A 17,119-nucleotide genomic window follows, 5' to 3' on the forward strand; every position below is an offset into this window, starting at 1 on the left:
AATGATCAGTGACTCTTCTTAGATATGATAATAAAAATGTAGGACTTGTGGGCCAAAATATCTCAGCATGAAAGCCATCCTAAGCAGGTCTGCTCAGAATCCTACTCAGGTCTTTTGAATGGGGCTTCCACCCAGGAAAGTGTTCTTAAAATGCCATTGTAATTACTGTAAGCATTACTTTCCAGCATATAAGAGGACATGGCTGAACTATAAGAAGGATAGCAGTGTGACTAAATTGTCATTTCTCAGAGTCCTCCTGTGCTAATTATAAGTGTGTTGAAGTCTGGATGGTGTTAGATGGCACTGAAATAATGTTTTTAAAGGTATTCTTTCAGATTTACAGATAATCAGACTAGACTGGCCATTAGCCCACAGTAGTTTCCATTCCTTTTCGGATATTATTCATCTCAGATCTATGACTCATTTTCTCAACAAGCTGGTTTCAGTTTAACTGTCATAAATACAGCTTGCCAATTGATTTTTTAAGACACTGCCTACTCCAGTTTGTAATTCAAACCTTGGTTTGTTCCATACAAAATTATAATTTCTAATGAGAGAGGCTCCATATTGACATCCCATTAGTGTTCATAGCTACTCAGAAAGTAGAAAGATTCTTGCTGTTTTTCTTAGTGCCTCCACAGTTCCCCATGATGTCAGTGCCAAGAGGTTACCCATCTCCCAAGCAAGGACAAAGTTAGGAATTGAACAAAAACATCACACTGAGATTTGGAGGCACTTAAAAGCAGTGAGACAACTTTCTGCTTTTATGGTCACCCAAAGCCCAGAACAGGATCAGAGAGACTTTCAGAAAATTCTATTTTCTTTCATAATTTAGCATGATATCAGAGATGAGTCCATATTCTCTGTTGGAAGGAGGGGCAGAGCCAGTGGTGAGCATATTGAAGAAATGGACCAGAAGAGATGAATCCAGACTAAGTACATACTGAATCCAGTACTGGAACCAGCCAGGTTTTTGCTCAGTCTCACATAGTATCAATTGTTACTATAGAATCATAGAATCATAGAATCATAGAGTTGGAAGGGGCCATACAGGCCATCTAGTCCAACCCCCTGCTCAACGCAGGATTAGCCCTAAGCATCTAAAGCATCCAAGAAAAGTGTGTATCCAACCTTTGCTTGAAGACTTCCAGTGAGGGGGAGCTCACCACCTCCTTAGGCAGCCTATTCCACTGCTGAACTACTCTGACTGTGAAAAATTTTTCCTGATATCTATCCTATATCATTGTACTTGTAGTTTAAACCCATTACTGCGTGTCCTCTCCTCTGCAGCCAACAGAAACAGCATCCTGCCCTCCTCCAAGTAACAACCTTTCAAATACTTAAAGAGGGCTATCATGTCCCCTCTCAACCTCCTTTTCTCCAGGCTGAACATTCCCAAGTCCCTCATCGTTGTACTTGAAGTTTAAACCCATTACTGCGTGTCCTCTCCTCTGCTTCCATCATCCCCTTTGACACTATAACTCTCACCCTCTCCCCCACAAGCCATATGACTTTTTCAGTGCATATCCCATGGTCTCCAGCCCAGGGCTTTTTTTTTGGTGTAATGCAGTGGAAATCCCGGTTGGATCCAGCACTGTGGCTTTGGAGCAATAGCATATATATATAACTGAAGTTTACCACTGTTTCTTGTAATTCATTACTGTAATGCAGAAGTGCATATTGCACATGTGAGGCAGGAGCCCTCTGATATGTGGTGAAAGGGAGGATACTGAAAGAAAGGAGCTGAGCTTATTAGTGAATCACAGAAGTTGTAGATGGCTCTCATTAGTAAACGTCTGAAAGGCCCTTGGTCCATGTATTACTTATGTATTCTCTGACAAGCATTGGCTGTCCAAAGTCTCATCTGGAAGTCTGTGCTAGTGATTGAAAGCCTTCTCACTGAAGATGTCAATTGAATCCAGTTTGTTCATGCATATCAGGTGTTCTTCAGTCAAGCTATAGTACCTACCAATAGATGAGTACTGAATATTAAGACAAATAAAGCTTAATATTTTTTTAAACAACTGCATCCAGTCTGTCTCTGTGCTTGATGTAGCACATTGTAAAGTGTCCTCTTGATATAAGGATATATTTTTATCCAGTCTGATTCAGTTCTGTGCCCCCCATCTTACTGTGTAACTGCTCTGCTCTGCCGGAGTTGTATAAATAAACAATTAAATTAGTGACAAATCAACTAAATCAGTTCTCAGTAAAAGCTGTGTTTTAATAAAATTGTATTCTTTGGTGTTTGCCTAAAACATAATCGCTAGGGCCAGACTGCTGGTCAGTTTCAATTGGCCTTTTCTTGCATGCACAGTTTTGCAAAACCCCATTGCACACTGTTTGGCAGGTGTTCATGAGCCAATCAGGCTGGATTATTGGCTGACATCTGACCCACACCTTCATACACAGTAAATGTGAAAATTAAACAAACTGGGATGCTAAAATACCCATCATCTGTCATTTGCAAACATGGTTTTGTACTACCTGGCAATGCAAGTCGACAGAAGGCTAAATAAACTTGTGAGTATAGAACACCCTCCAGTTAGATTCAGTGTATTTTGGAGTTGCCATGTATAGTCAAAAGTAGATTGCTACTGGTCAGATAAGTGTGTGTTGCCTAAAATGTTGTCTTCTGTCTATGAATACTGGCTGGGGTGTGCAGCTAGATTCTCTGAGCTTGTGTGTTCTTTTCCTGGAGCTACATACATATACTTTCTTCGGTGCTTCAAGGATAAGAAGAGAAGGTGCATGCAGGGCAATGCCCAGCTGTGCTGTTTTGCCCAGTTCTTGAAGATTGACAGGGACAGAGTACATGCTGTTTGATCTCATTCAGCTTCTGGACATAAATTGCCTTGCTGGCTCAGACCAAAATTCTACATAGCCTAGCATTCTTGTCTCCACAGTGGCCAGCTAGTTTAGCCAGTAAACACTGCAAAGAGGCCAGGAGGGGATCACCATCTCCTGTTGTGCTGTTTCTAAATATGGAAATGATTCTCTTAGTCTTACAGTCATTAACTGCCTTATCTTGTAGGAATTTATTCAAACTTTTAATAAAAAAATAATTCTGCTAGTTGTCATCCTTTAGTAACAAACCATGTAGAAGCTGTGATCCCTGGCACAGTGCCTGTGATGCCATGGTGTCCACTGATGTGTTAGCCAGTGCCCAGTTGCTTCCTCCTCAAAGAGCTAATCTTGCTTTTCTTGAGTAGAAGGTATTTTGGAAGAGCTCAGGAGGTATCACCTTTACTCTTGCAGGGAGCACTGAGTTGGAAACAAATACATTCATCATAGCTTCACATGTGGTGTGGAGACTTCTAACATTTCTTTCAATCCTCTTCAGCATTTTGTGACAGGCTCCATACCTGTGATGGCCATTTTATGGCCTCTGGCCCAATGACCCTTCCACTGATGGAATAAGCTGTTGTTTTTGTAGAAGAATCTCTTCCATCAAAAGAAGGCTTCTTGGTATAGAGGAAGTACATCAGTTGCCTAAGCAGGGTGGTTGGCTGCAAGCCATTCATTCTGTGGTATATATACTTATTTCTATGGTTGTTTGTTTTTTTAATTCTAGCTTGAGCCCAGAAAGGACATTTCTGCTTTGCAAATTAATCCAGTGCACATTATGCCAGTTTATTGCATTTGACATGTTCAAGGTGTTAGAATTTTATTTATTTATTATTTCAACTTATTACTCGCCACTCTCATAACTGGCTCATGGCAGGTTACAATAGTCCATTAAAACCCCCATTAAACACATGTGGACATTCATCGTTACACTCCTAAAAAACAGACTCCTAAAGCCATAAAACCATGGCGGTCAATAACCCACTAGTCCCTCAAAATCTAATATAGGAGTGGGAGGAGGAAGTGGAGATCACATGGTGGTTGCTTATGCTCTTAATGCTGGGGGGCCAATCAGATCTTCCTCGCCATGCCAGCCTCAACCATAGACCTGGCGGAAGAGCTCCGTTTTGTAAGCTCTGCTTCTACTTATAAGGCAGTGGCTGACCAAAGCAGCACACAGAATAAATTTGCATTTGCTCAGCTAGCCACTTGTAGCTTTTGGATTGTGGACTGTATATGACCATTTATGCACTGGGAACTTCACTGCCCCAGCTCCCGTGCAGGAGCACAAATACGGGGCGGATGAGGTGCACCAGGCCAAATGCTCCCCCATGTGGGTGCAGGAAGAGGTGGGGCAACCTCCCATGACTAAAACTCTAGCCTGCAGCCCAGCATGAAACCTCCAGTGCATAAATGGTCTATGTGTTGACTCCCTTAGACTAGGTTGAATCCTATGACAGCATACCAACAGAGAAAGATTTTCTTCAACAGAGGAAGACTTTTAACCATCAGTGGAAACCTTTCTCTAGCAGAAAAATCAGTCTCTATTGGAAGAAAGCTTCTTTGAAGGAAAACACAACAGGAATGAGTCATCGTATCCAACCCATATGTTTTTCCTCACCTTGTAAAAAATATGTCTTTTTAATACAAGGAATAATACCTGGAAAGAATATTTTAAAACAAACAGTATGTTAAAGAATTGCCGCATAATATGACTTGTAATTTGTCAAATCATAATAGCTGCTTACTTCTCCCCCCACCCTCAACCCACATGCAGAACTGCATTCCCTCTAATATCCATTGAGTGGTTGGCTTCTGACATATACAAAAGCAGACAAAACAGGGGGTTCGCATTTTTGCAGGATTACACGTATACAAAGGTGCTATTTAGAGTAACTGAAGGATAAACCATCCAAAAATGACCTGGTAAGGACTGATCGTGTAATGGATTATTGACATCTACTGAGAGTCAATTAAAGGAAAAACCAGAAACAGATGAGAACATTGGCCCATTTGAGCTTCTATGGTAGTTTTTTTCAACCAGGGTTTCGTGAAACCCTGTGGTTTCTTGACAGCCCTGGAAAGGCTTCCCAAATGGGTGGAAGTTAATTGATTTTAAACATTTTAAAAAATTTGTTAAACATTTATCAGATGATATGACGATATACGGTCATGTTCCCCCTCCTCAAATGGCCAGTGATGGGTCTGAAGGGCAAAGGTAGGGGAAGGTGTGTACACATCTATGCTTCCCAACCATATTCTGCTTGATCCTGCCACTTCAGAGCCTGAAGAATGTTTCAGGGGGTTCTGAACAGTAAAAAAGAATCCTAGGAAGGGAGGAGATTTTGGTGCAGGAAAATTTTCTATTTTTGATTGTTTTTATTCTTATTTTAGCGCCAGCAAAATTAGAACCAAGACACGTTTTTTAAAATACACAATTTGAAGATATTCTCTAGAGTAGGGGACAAAGTTACCGGAAAATTGCAGCCCTCCCTCTTGTGCACAATTCTTTGTTTCAGAGTTGTTTAGGCATAGGGGGACACTATTTTTGGCTTCCCTTCGTGTCCAGCCATTATTTGGGATTATTACTGACTTCTCCACGCCTCCCTCCCAGTTATCTGACCCTTGAAGAAAACTCTTAGGAAAGTATAGTATGGGCCAGTCTTTCGCTTGATAGCTGTCTCCATTGAGGATTGCCAGAGCAAGGCTGGGAATCAGTAGGAGGTTCACCATTAGGAAGCCACTCACCAGGAACATAATGATGTCACCATAGACCTTTGGCCAAATGCCAGAGTGCTGTCAATGATATGATGTAACACATAGTTGCACTGGAAGTGACACCAGCATGTCAGGATGCCAGTAGCAGCTGCTTCTATCCTCCTCCCCCGCCCCCATTTTACTCCTGCTGCCCAAGTGAATGAGTGGTAGGGAGGGCCTGCAATAGATTGAAAGTCTCCCACTCAGAGTGGGAACATGGGAAGCCTGTGTCCGCCACTCTTCAAAACCCTGTCTCTACTACAATGTGCACCAAGATCCCAACCTTCCCCCGAATTCCCTTTCCCATGAATACTTGTCTCTCACAGCCATTTAGAATAGAGCGGGAATCATCTCCTCCTACTTTGTGGTTTTTTTTAACGTACAGAGAATGTAGAATGAGAGGGGAATCTCCACAGGGAGCAAGAGAGAGTCACCAGGCCTTTGAAAAAAATTGTAATTGTTGGCAAGTGCATTCACCACATGAATGTGACAGATGTTCCTAGACAGCTATATATTCTAAATAATTGTGTGCAATGTTAATTGCTTTTCTAAGTATATGGATGGCTCATGGAATGTTGTGTGCTATGACACTATCCTAGAAAAGCATTTAATGCAATCTGTCATTGAATGTCTTTGAGCTTTAATGAAAATTAGTTTGGCAGTCTAAAGTCAGTTTGAAGATTTTATTTTTTTAAGGAAAAAGAAAGGTTGAAATTAGGATGAGTCAGGGAGATCAACATCACAGTGGTGAATGGCTGAATATTACATTACCCTTGTGTTTAATTTTGTTATTGTTTTAACTCAGATTTAATGGATTGTATAGTGTGAATGTATTTTATAGTGTGATGTGTTTTATAGTATAAACCATTCTGAGGGGCTCCAGAGGGCCAAAAAAGTAACAAAGAGATACATCAATAAATAAATACATGCTATGGTTGTTCCCTGTACTAGTGTTGCATCTTTCAGCAGGCTGATGACACTAAATGGGGGTAGTCTATAAACTTAGCATGGGTATACAAATCAGGAGGTCTGCCAAGATCTGGCTTCTTTTGTGAAGACTATTCTCAGTTGGGCAGTATCCAGAGAACTGCTCTAGCAAGCTAGCAGTAAATGCAGAAACAATGCGGACCATCCTCGTGGCAATTTGACACTTTCAATTCTGTACAAATGAAAAGTATATTAAAATTATGAAATAAACTTTAAGGCAAAATTGTAAAATATGAGTTTCAGATACCTGTTGTATTCATCCACCCTACAGTTTGCCAGTGGAGGATGGGACCTGGGGGTATTGTGCATTGGGGAAAACCTTACAAATAGTCTGAAAAGAAAACCTACATCTTTTTCCTGGTTTCTGCACGTGGCACAGTTTTCCACAAGCAAGCTCCACTGTTGTATTTTTTATTCTGCATGGCATTCACCCCTCATAGTAAAGATCATGCATTTTCTGCACCATTTCCTTGCAGTATGACTTTTTCCTATATGCCGGTTCCTGGGACACCTTTTTTGAACACATAAGCGTTACTGTGTTTTTTCTCTCCCTTGCTATCATGCGTCAATGGCTGAATAGAAAGTCCATAAACTACAATTCCCATGAGGGTCTGCCAACAGTATGTATCAGTGGGGTGGCATTGCTGCTGACCATAGCCTACCAATGGGCTCCTAGTACAACAGAGGAAGTCCCCTCCTACTTAAGGATAACTTTCTCAAATGCATAATCGTTTACTTCAGTCTAATATGGCATGCAAAAAACCCATGTTTTTAAAAGGGCCAATTTTAAACGGGGCAATTTAACAGGGTCAGTGAACTGACTTCAGTGAAAAACAGTACGTGCATAATAGCCCCACGTCGTCATGCTGTAATGATAGTATAGGAATTGCAGCTTTGCATGTCCATGTGATTTCAACAGGAAATTTGTGCAAAAGGTACTGAACCAGATGGATCCAAGGTCTAACTCACTGTAAGGCAGGAATAAGCTTATCTTTCATTATTGTTGCTGTTGTTGGGTTTTTTGACCACCTCTTCCTCATTGGGGTTTCTTTACTTTCATCAGACTTAGTTGCGTATCTATTGTAGACGCCCTTATAACTTCAGGGTTTGATTATGTTGCAGTCTAGACCCATGACATGTATTATTTTCAACCACTTTTCTGTGTTTTCTCTTCCCAGTTGCCCATATTGGCATCTTCTGTTGTTAGCCTCTATTTCCTTGAGCTTACGGATGTCTTCAAGCCTGTTCACTCTGGATTCAGCTGCTATGACAGGAGCCTGAGTATGCCATACATCGAACATTCACAAGAGGCTGTTCCTTTCTTGATGTTGCTCAGTTTGGCTTTTGCTGCACCTGCCATTACAGTAAGTGAATGAATCTGGTACTTCTTTTCTGTTATTCCCTTGTTGTGATTTTTACTTTCAGAATAGGCTCAGCAGATCCTTATAGGTCCAAATGCTAGGGTTCATGTTCAGATGCTTGAATATATTGGCAAATGTCAAGTGATGTTGCTAGATTATGAAATTTTCTTTTTACAGGAAGCTACCCCACACAACCTCTTGTGGCGCAGAGTGGTAAGGCAGCAGACATGCAGTCTGAAAGCTCTGCCCATGAGGCTGGGAGTTTGATCCCAGCAGCCGGCTCAAGGTTGACTCAGACTTCCATCCTTCCGAGGTTGGTAAAATGAGTACCCAGCTTGCTGGGGGGTAAACAGTAATGACTGGGGAAGGCACTGGCAAACCACCCCGTATTGAGTCTGCCATGAAAACGCTAGAGGGTGTCACCCCAAGGGTCAGACATGACCTGGTGCTTGCACAGGGTATACCTTTACCTTTACCTTTTACCCCACACAACAACCAATTTATAACTTTTTAAAGGACACATCAAACTATTGTTGAATTGTGGCTTAGCTCATAAACAATTTCAGCCCATCCAAGTTGCCTCCACTTCTTTCTCTTCCCCCAGATTTGCGGTCCTTAGTTTGCCTTAGTAAACAGCATTCTGCAGAAGGCTTCCAGTAGAAAACCTACTTTGGGCCTCATGAAGGCCTGAGCAGCAGCTCTTCTATTTTGCTTCCCTTCACACCACAGAGGCCTCATGCTATATGATACAGAACAAAGTTTGAGTCCAGTGGCATCTTTTAAGACCAACAAACTTTTATTATGGGTATAAATTTTCATATGGGAAGAAATGTGCATACACATGAAAACTTATACCTTAAATAAAACTTTGTTGGTCTTAAAGGTACCACTGGACTCAAACTTTGTTCTGCTGCTTCAGACCAACGTGGCTACTAACCTGAATCTAATTATATGATACTTTTGAGATTGTCCCTAAATTGTGTTGACAGATATAAATTGGGAGTTCATGCTTCCTAGGCACTCAAGGGCCTGATTCAAATGAAGGCCATGTTGCAGCTGGGGAGGTGGGGGTGACATTCCCCCATGTCATTTTCCAAACTGGAAACGACTCCTAGGAAACTCTTCTTCTTCCACCTTCACCAAGCTAAGCAAATGCCCTACCTGTTCTTGGAACACCTAGCCACAATGATCCACACAATGCTCATCTCCAGGCTGGATTACTGCAGCTTGCTCTACGTGGAACGGTTCTTGTTCCTGACCTGGAAACGACAACTGGTTCAAAATGTAGTAGTCTGGGTTCTTACTGGAACACCATAGAGAGCCCATATTAAGCCTGTTCTGAGGCAGCTGCATTGGCTTCCAGCTGAATTCCAGATCAGGCTCAAGGTTTTGGTTTTGTAAGGTTGACAGACTGGAAACAACTACTTCTCTGGAAGAAAGCATTTATTTTCCAAGCAGATGCTATGCTATTTGTTCAAAGCCGAAACTGACAGGCACTTTCAAAATACAGAACTTTTACCCCAAAGTTTCCCGCTCAAAGATGTTCTCACTCCTAGGAAGGATGCCCCCTCCCAAGTCCAGGTGCTGTCCGGGAAAACAGCCAAGACAATAATCCAAGCCTCCCCAACCTTGGTTCGACTAGCTGCAGCCACTTGCCAGATAAGACTGGTAATGTTGCAAAGAAGAACAAAGAATTTCAGGAAGACACAGTTTACAGAAGGCTAAAGCAGACAAGCTGGTTATACAAAATCCAAAATGGTTACACTGTGGTTCACAAATTCCATGGCAGCAATCATGTGATTCTGACAGGTTTCAACCCTTAAGGCCATCCATGGTCTGGGTCCCAGGTACCTAAGGGATTGCCTAACTGACTATACACCCCAAAGAGGATTGTGCTCTGCCAATACAAACCAGCTGGCAACTCCTGGCCCCTGAGATATACATCTGGCCTGAACCAGGGCCAGAGCCTTTTCAGTCTTGGACCCCACCTGGTAAAATGAACTCCTGGAAGAGCTTGCTCAGTTTTGAAGGGCCTGCAAGACAGAGCTCTTCCACCAGGCATTTGGTTGGGGCCAATGAACAGTAATCATCATCAAACATCTTCAAGTTGCCCCCCTCCTGCAAAAGCCCTCACCTGGAATGAGAGAAACCCCTGAGGGCAATGGCCCACATATACAGCAATCCAACAGAATTGAATGACATTGCTTTAATATGATTTTAACTAGTTATAATTTGAAATATTATGTTTAATGTATAATGTTGTTAACTGCTCCAAGCCAGTTTGCCAGGAGGGGCAGTCATATAAATTCAACTATCTTTAAACCGCCCGTGGCGCTGCGGGCGTCACGGACTAAATAAATGGTTAAGGGGTTCTAAGGTGGGATTTGTCCGTGATGAGGAAGGGTCTGGATTCATATCCATCCACCATTACATTCCAGTCATGAGAATCATTCCACCTTGGTATGGCTGTCCTGGTTCACAACAAGAAGATATGCCAGAATTTAATTTATCTTCCTATATTGCTCTTCTGGAATAGAAGAAAGTTCTCTTCTTAACAGGCTCTTTATGCAGAGCAATCAGTAAACCTTGCAAAAACCAATGGAGGACTCTGCAAAACTAATTGTTCATTGAAGAACATTGTTCTTGATCAAAGCCCCATCATCATCGACTGAATTATTTGATTGTCAGAGGCTGTTTTCAGTAGCAGGTCTTTGCTTGTAGAATTCCCCAAATCCCTTTTATCATCTGTATTCTCCTGGAATTATACAACCTTCACTGCCCTTATTTTGCCGTAAGGGGAATAAGAAAAATCCATTAAGATTGCAGTGTACAGCTGGAAGGAGGTTGTCAGCCTTGCAGTGATGCCAGGCCTCTGTGCTCTGTTATCCACATCCTGAGAAGTCTGCTATACCAGCAGTTTTCTACTGTTTCCTATGTTTCTATCAGAGCCTTTATAAATAAATTGCTTGCCTTTATAGCTTTACCTATAAAATATTTGGGAAACAAACTCAGATGATAAGAAAGAAGACTCCATAGGATGTACACACATAACTCAGCATTAAGTGCCTTAGGGCTTGTTCATACATGCAGGTACATTATTTGATAGCAGTTTTGCATTTAAATGAAATCATGTCCTATATGACTACGACATGCTCTTTGTATCTGGACTTCCATTGTTACTCCCTAATCTGTACCAGCACTGGCTGCAAAGATCTTTCAGTTCCTGTTGCACTGATGATATGAAAGGGCACCTTAAATCCCCATCCTGGCTTCTTGTCCCCTTACAAATCCAGAACAAACATATCCTTTCCTTCCAAGCTTTCCATGGCTTGCCTCTCCTGTGTTTTAATTTGCCTTGAGGATCTTTGTTGACTGAAAAGTGAGATAAATTTTAAATAAACAGAAAATGGCTGCACCAAATAATCGCTCTTTCTGAAATTTGTCTTAAAATTAGCATGGTGCAAAGTAAATTTACATGCACACATGCCTCACTGAACATTTCCATTATTCCAATGCTGGTTTGGTTCCTTCAGCTCTTCTTAGCACAACCCACACATGATTTTGTTTATAGATATCCCTAATATTACTATATCTAAGATGCCATCCTGATGTCACCAACAAAGTCTCGTGAGTTACCCCAGCCAATGGAATTAAATGGCAGTGAGGGTAAATGACACCACTGAAGGCAAAGAAGGAAATTGGTGCAGAAAAGAACAGCAACATGTATGTTTGCAGCAAATGTCAAAAACAGGAGGTACTGTTTGGTACTCACAAAACTGAATAGTGAAGCAAAGAGTTTCGGCAGGCATTCTCTTGAAAACGAAGTGTTTGTAAGACTATAGAAGTATGGTATGTGCTCAAAGAGTATTCATACAAGACTAATGCCAGCTTTTTCCCCTTATCCTCATAACACTTATAAAAATTGCAATATGGATGTCTACACAGCAAAGCAATGCTTTTAATGGCAAATACACTCTGGTAAATGAAGGTTGTTCTCTTACAATTTGATTGGATCAAATGATGGTGTGACAGATACCCATGACGATGACCTTGAACCCTTCATTTTTCACTGCAGATCATGGTGGGGGAAGGGATTCTCTACTGCTGCCTTTCTAAACGTCGAAATGGAATTGGAGCTGAGGCCAATATCAATGCTGGAGGCTGCAATTTCAACTCTTTCCTAAGGAGAGCAGTCCGATTTGTTGGTGGGTCATCGTTTTGGTGGTGATGAGAACCATTTTCATTCTTTAGATATACTTCATAGTCCTATTCAGTGTCCATGCATTAATCTGAAGCACTTGTGATGTTTCTTTTTTAATGTGTTATTGAAGTTTTGGAACAGCTTAGAGTCCATTTACATGACCCTGTGCATTTTTCTTGTTTTAAATAATGAAAGAAATAAAACACTCTGTTGATGGTTCAGTAATGAAAGCCAGCATGAGAAGAAAGCCAGCACACAGAGAAACCCCTGAAACATTCTTCAGATTACAAGAAACTCCAGAAATGGCACAATGATGCCAAATCAAATCAAATTTATTTTAATACGGCACTGCGGCCAGATAAAACAGATAGCAAGAAAAAAACATTTCAGAGCAGAAAATTGCATAATCAGGGAGCCAATACAAAATTTAAAAAATATAAAATTGTATAATTGATGGGTACATTATAAAAATGCATAGTAAAATTCCTCTAAAAATCTTCACTTAAGCTTGTCTTTCCCATGTGCTAAGCACATGAGCACAAAATTTGGCAACCTGCTTAATAATATGGCCCCCACTATTCCACAGGAGGAGTTTTACTTTTTCTTAGTTTGAGCTGATGGAGGAATTCCTGAGTAGGCACAATGGTGCAGGATATGGTTGGGAAGCATAGCTGTGGACATGCCCACAGGGTCTCTCCCCTTCCCAACCCCTCCAGGCCAATAACTGGCCATTTTGGGAGATGGAGGGGTGGTTCAAACATATATGGTCATGTCACCTGATAAATGTTTTAACACATTTTTAAAATATATTAAAATTGAGCTGCGGGCCCTGCGGGAGCTTACGGCATTCTGCAGGGCCTATAAAACGGAGCTCTTCCACCAGGTTTATGGTTGAGGCTGGGGTCGGTGAGGTATACCTACGCCCCCCTCCAGATATGAGTATTCATCTTAACTCCTTCCCCCCTCTAATATGGGGGGGGTTGGGGGGGTTCCACCATGTTGGGGATGATGTTTTAACTGGCGGTTTTAGCGGGAGTTTTATGACATGTAACCCACCACAAGCCAACTCGGGAGTGGCGGGAAATATATCTAATAATAATGATAATGATAATGATAATGATAATGATAATGATAATGATAATGATAATGATAATGATAATGATAATGATAATGATAAACTCCCACCCATTTGGGAAACCCTGGTTAAGAAAGCCAGATTAAGGTCTTGGACTTGAATTGGAGAGACCTGTGTTCAAAAACCTGCTCTCTGGGTGACCCTGGGCCAGTCACATTGTCTCCTAACCTACCTCATAGGATTGTTGTGCTACTAAAATGGGAAATGGAGAACAAAGTATGCTGCCTTGAGATCTTTGGAGATTGGATGAAATATGCTAACTAGATAAACTAATAGCCCCCATAGTGATGACTATCTATCTATCTATCTATCTATCTATCTATCTATCTATCTATCTATCTATCTATCTATCTATCTATCTATCTATCTATCTATCTATCTATCTATACTTTTATTTCTATCCTACCACTCCCACATAGTGGCTCGTGGTAGGTAACAATTAGTCCACAATAAAATCCCCTTTAAACTATAAAACCCAGTAATCCCAGTCATAATCACTTTAAAACATCAAAACCCAATAAAATCCCACCCTTGGTGGTGACAATAACCCCCCCTCCACCCTACATGCTACATAGCAAAATCCTCAGGGGGAACACAGTAAGGGGGAGCCCGATGGCCTGTCTTGCTCAGGGAGGGGCCCAGATTTAATTGTCCTGGCCTCAGTCGAAGACCTGGCAGAAGAGCTCTGTCTTACAGGCCCTGTGGAACTGGGACAGTTCCATGGTGCCCACGAACACCTTTCCTGGCAGCCACCAAGTGTTTTAAGAAAGTCAGCAGGGCCAGGTGAACTTTTCTCCAGCAAGGCTTCTGATTGGCTATGGAAATTTTTAAAAATTTGCTTTGGCAGTACCTACTGCATTACAAGGATCTTCACTGTGTGAAGGGAAGCTGCAGTAGCCATTTTGTGGCAGTCATTTTGTGGTTGCACCCACCACACTGGTATCAGAATTCCAAAGGTGCCCACAGGCTCAGATAGGTTGGAGATCCCTGAGCCAGACTGTCAATGCTACACAACTGCTAACACCCCAATGCTAACAAGTTAATTAGCTGAAAGTCCCATTAAAATCATTGGAACTTCCATCTGACATATATTCAGGTTCTTGTTTGCTAACTTTAGCTAGGTTTCAGTTTAGCATTGATAATTTTGCTTTTATCTATTGGTTAAAAAAGGGATGTTCAATTTCCTCATTCTTAAGGGCTGTTGTTATTATCCAACCTATAGTTAAAAGAACGTATATTTCACTATACAAGGAAAACTCCTTGTTGTTGATCAGCCTCCATGAAGGAGTTGGTATTATCTGGTGCTGTCCATATGATACCATATAAAAACTACATGGTCCTTCCAATGATATGCCACTCTAATTGGCCCTCACTGGGTGAGGTGATGGCAGTTCCTGGATGAGGGGCAATCAGAGGCTCTTCTCCACCCTCCTGCTCCTCTGCCTCCTCCTCCATTCCACTTCCCAGCACTTGGCCTGAGGAGGGAGACTCGGCAGAAGGTAAGCTCAGGAGTGGGGTGTGGCCATCCAGCCACAGTTCACCACACCACACTCCCCACCCTCCTGGCTGCCAGGAGCCTGGGGAAAACTGTGTCCACTCGCCACAGTGTCTGCATCACACGCCTGAATCTCCTGACCACAGGGAGTCAGGAGGACCATCTGGCCCAGATCGCCACCTAGCTCTCCCTGGCACAAGGGTGATGGGCTGCAGGGTTCCTGCAGAGCACAGCAACCCAGATGATGAGTTCAGCTGCCCTGCTCTGCAGGGGTCTGTCCATGCTCTGCCCACCCATCCTTCTATGGCTCATTTTAAAAATGGGCTTTGTGACTAGTGAAATAGAAAGGGAGTATTGCTTTCCCAAAATAGGAAAGCATTAGATATCTTGTCACAATTTAAAAATAGATGATAAGGGCAGCAAATGCCAAATAAAGTTGTTCTGAGGGTCATATATGTGGAAAGTTTCTAGTGACAGAATAGAGAGTAATTTTAGCTGTTGTCCCCAGTCCTGCTGCAGATCTCTGATTCTCTGTTTCTGGGGCTTAGCATTTTGGGGATCATCTTAGGCTGCAGTGGGAAGGGTAATGAGGAATTTCCATTTGCTGACAGAAATTCCTTCATCACCAGTTTATTATGGTATCCAAGCCACAGAATTAAATAGGATCCAATAGCATTTCTAGTGCGGCAAGCATCTAATAGGCTTTCCTGCTTCTTTTAGGTGTCCATGTGTTTGGCCTTTGTGCCACAGCTCTCATCACAGATATCATACAGTTGTCAACGGGATATCAGACACCATACTTCTTGACTGTATGCAAACCTAACTATACATCCCTAAATGTATCCTGCTCAGAAAATTCTTACATTGTGGAGGATATTTGCTCAGGACCTGATCCCGTCATCATCAATGATGGAAGGTAAGACACAGAAATGCTGTTTCTTGGACTGTGCTCCTATTCAATTATTATCTCCATCTAGACTAGGGATTCCCAACCATGGGTCAACAGACTCCTGGGAGTCTGGAGGGGAGTTCTGGAGAGGGTCCTCAGCCTTTTCTCTCCAGCCTTAATGGACTTGGCCACAAGCAAGGGAACTGATTGCTTCCATTGCTCCCCCACCCCCCTTCCGAGCATGTGTTCTCTCATGGTTTCTATATCTGGGAAGGGATGGAGCCTGCACACCTACTCCTGCATTAAACCACGACCTCTCTCTCTTCCACATAGTCTTCCTGAAGCTTGCCTGTGAGGTTACTTTTGGTGACATGTAACTTCTGGGGGGCATGGCAGGGAGGTATGGCCAGCTGACCATTTCTGGGGTTCCTTGAAGCCTGAAGAATTATTTCAGGGGCTCCTCCATGGTCAAAAGGCTGAAAAAGACTGATGTAGACTGTTTTTTTGTCTAGCTCTTTGTAAATGTATCTTTTGATCAACTTGATATTTTGATAACTCAGAGGTGCAGTACATCATGATGTGAATAAATCAGACTTAAATTGTCTTCAAGAGCTGTTAACTCTATTTAGGATTGCACTGCAATTCTTTCCTATCCCTTTTTGATTGAAATATACCTTACGTTGGGGTTCATTATTGTTGTTGTTGTTGTTGTTAAATTGGATTTGTTACCTGCCACTATCAGTGAACCATCTCACGGCGGGTTACTGAATAAAACCCCACTTAAAACAATTATTATAATCCCATTAAAATGTAACACACACCCTGACAGTGAAAAAAGCTATCTTCCCACCACACAACTAATCCCCTCACGGTGCATTATGGGGGCATCACAGATTACAATGGTTTGGTCCAGCAATGATCTGGCTTAATGTAGACTTGCCTGGAGTCTCTCTCCTGGGGGGAACCATGATCTTCTATGCCATGGCCTCAGCCATAAACCTGGCTTGTGTATTGCTCTCAGACCATCTCCAAAGACACATAAAATAATCAGAAAGATAATGTCACTACAATTTGGTGTAGATGCCTCTCTGGTGTGTTTACTTCAGTGGGAACAATGGCTGCAAAAAACAGGACCTATAGGCCCATTATGCACGGAGTGGAAGGTCCGCATTCGGGGTGGAATGGCGGTGGCTAAAATCACCATTTATGCATGCTGCAGGCGGCAACCGGGCACAGAGTCAACATATGCCGCTGAAAAAAACACATTAGCGAGATGCGGAAGAAAGTGGAGCTTCCCGGGACCAGGGCGCAACCAGAAGCGGCTCTGGAGTAGCCATGTGCATAATCGGATACTCTGGGTTTTGCCGCCGTTGCGTTCCGTCCCGTGTGTAAGCGGTTTGCTTCGCTTCTTCCTCCTCCGCGTTCTCCATGCCGCCGTTTCAGCGGC

At 42.3% G+C, this 17,119-nt stretch overlaps 1 protein-coding gene across 1 annotated transcript in view; it reads left to right on the forward strand.

Annotated features, from left to right (window-relative positions):
- PLPPR4 (phospholipid phosphatase related 4) overlaps positions 1–17,119 on the forward strand; it is a 44,980-nt gene that overhangs the window by 15,317 nt on the left and 12,544 nt on the right. Inside the window, exons 2-4 of the mRNA XM_077332988.1 lie at positions 7,770–7,955; positions 12,028–12,157; positions 15,504–15,699. Of these exons, the coding sequence (XP_077189103.1) occupies positions 7,770–7,955; positions 12,028–12,157; positions 15,504–15,699 (512 nt within the window). The remainder of the gene's footprint in view (positions 1–7,769; positions 7,956–12,027; positions 12,158–15,503; positions 15,700–17,119) is intronic.

Source organism: Paroedura picta, chromosome 4 (assembly GCF_049243985.1).
Source record: "Paroedura picta isolate Pp20150507F chromosome 4, Ppicta_v3.0, whole genome shotgun sequence".
NCBI classification, from domain to species: domain Eukaryota; kingdom Metazoa; phylum Chordata; class Lepidosauria; order Squamata; family Gekkonidae; genus Paroedura; species Paroedura picta.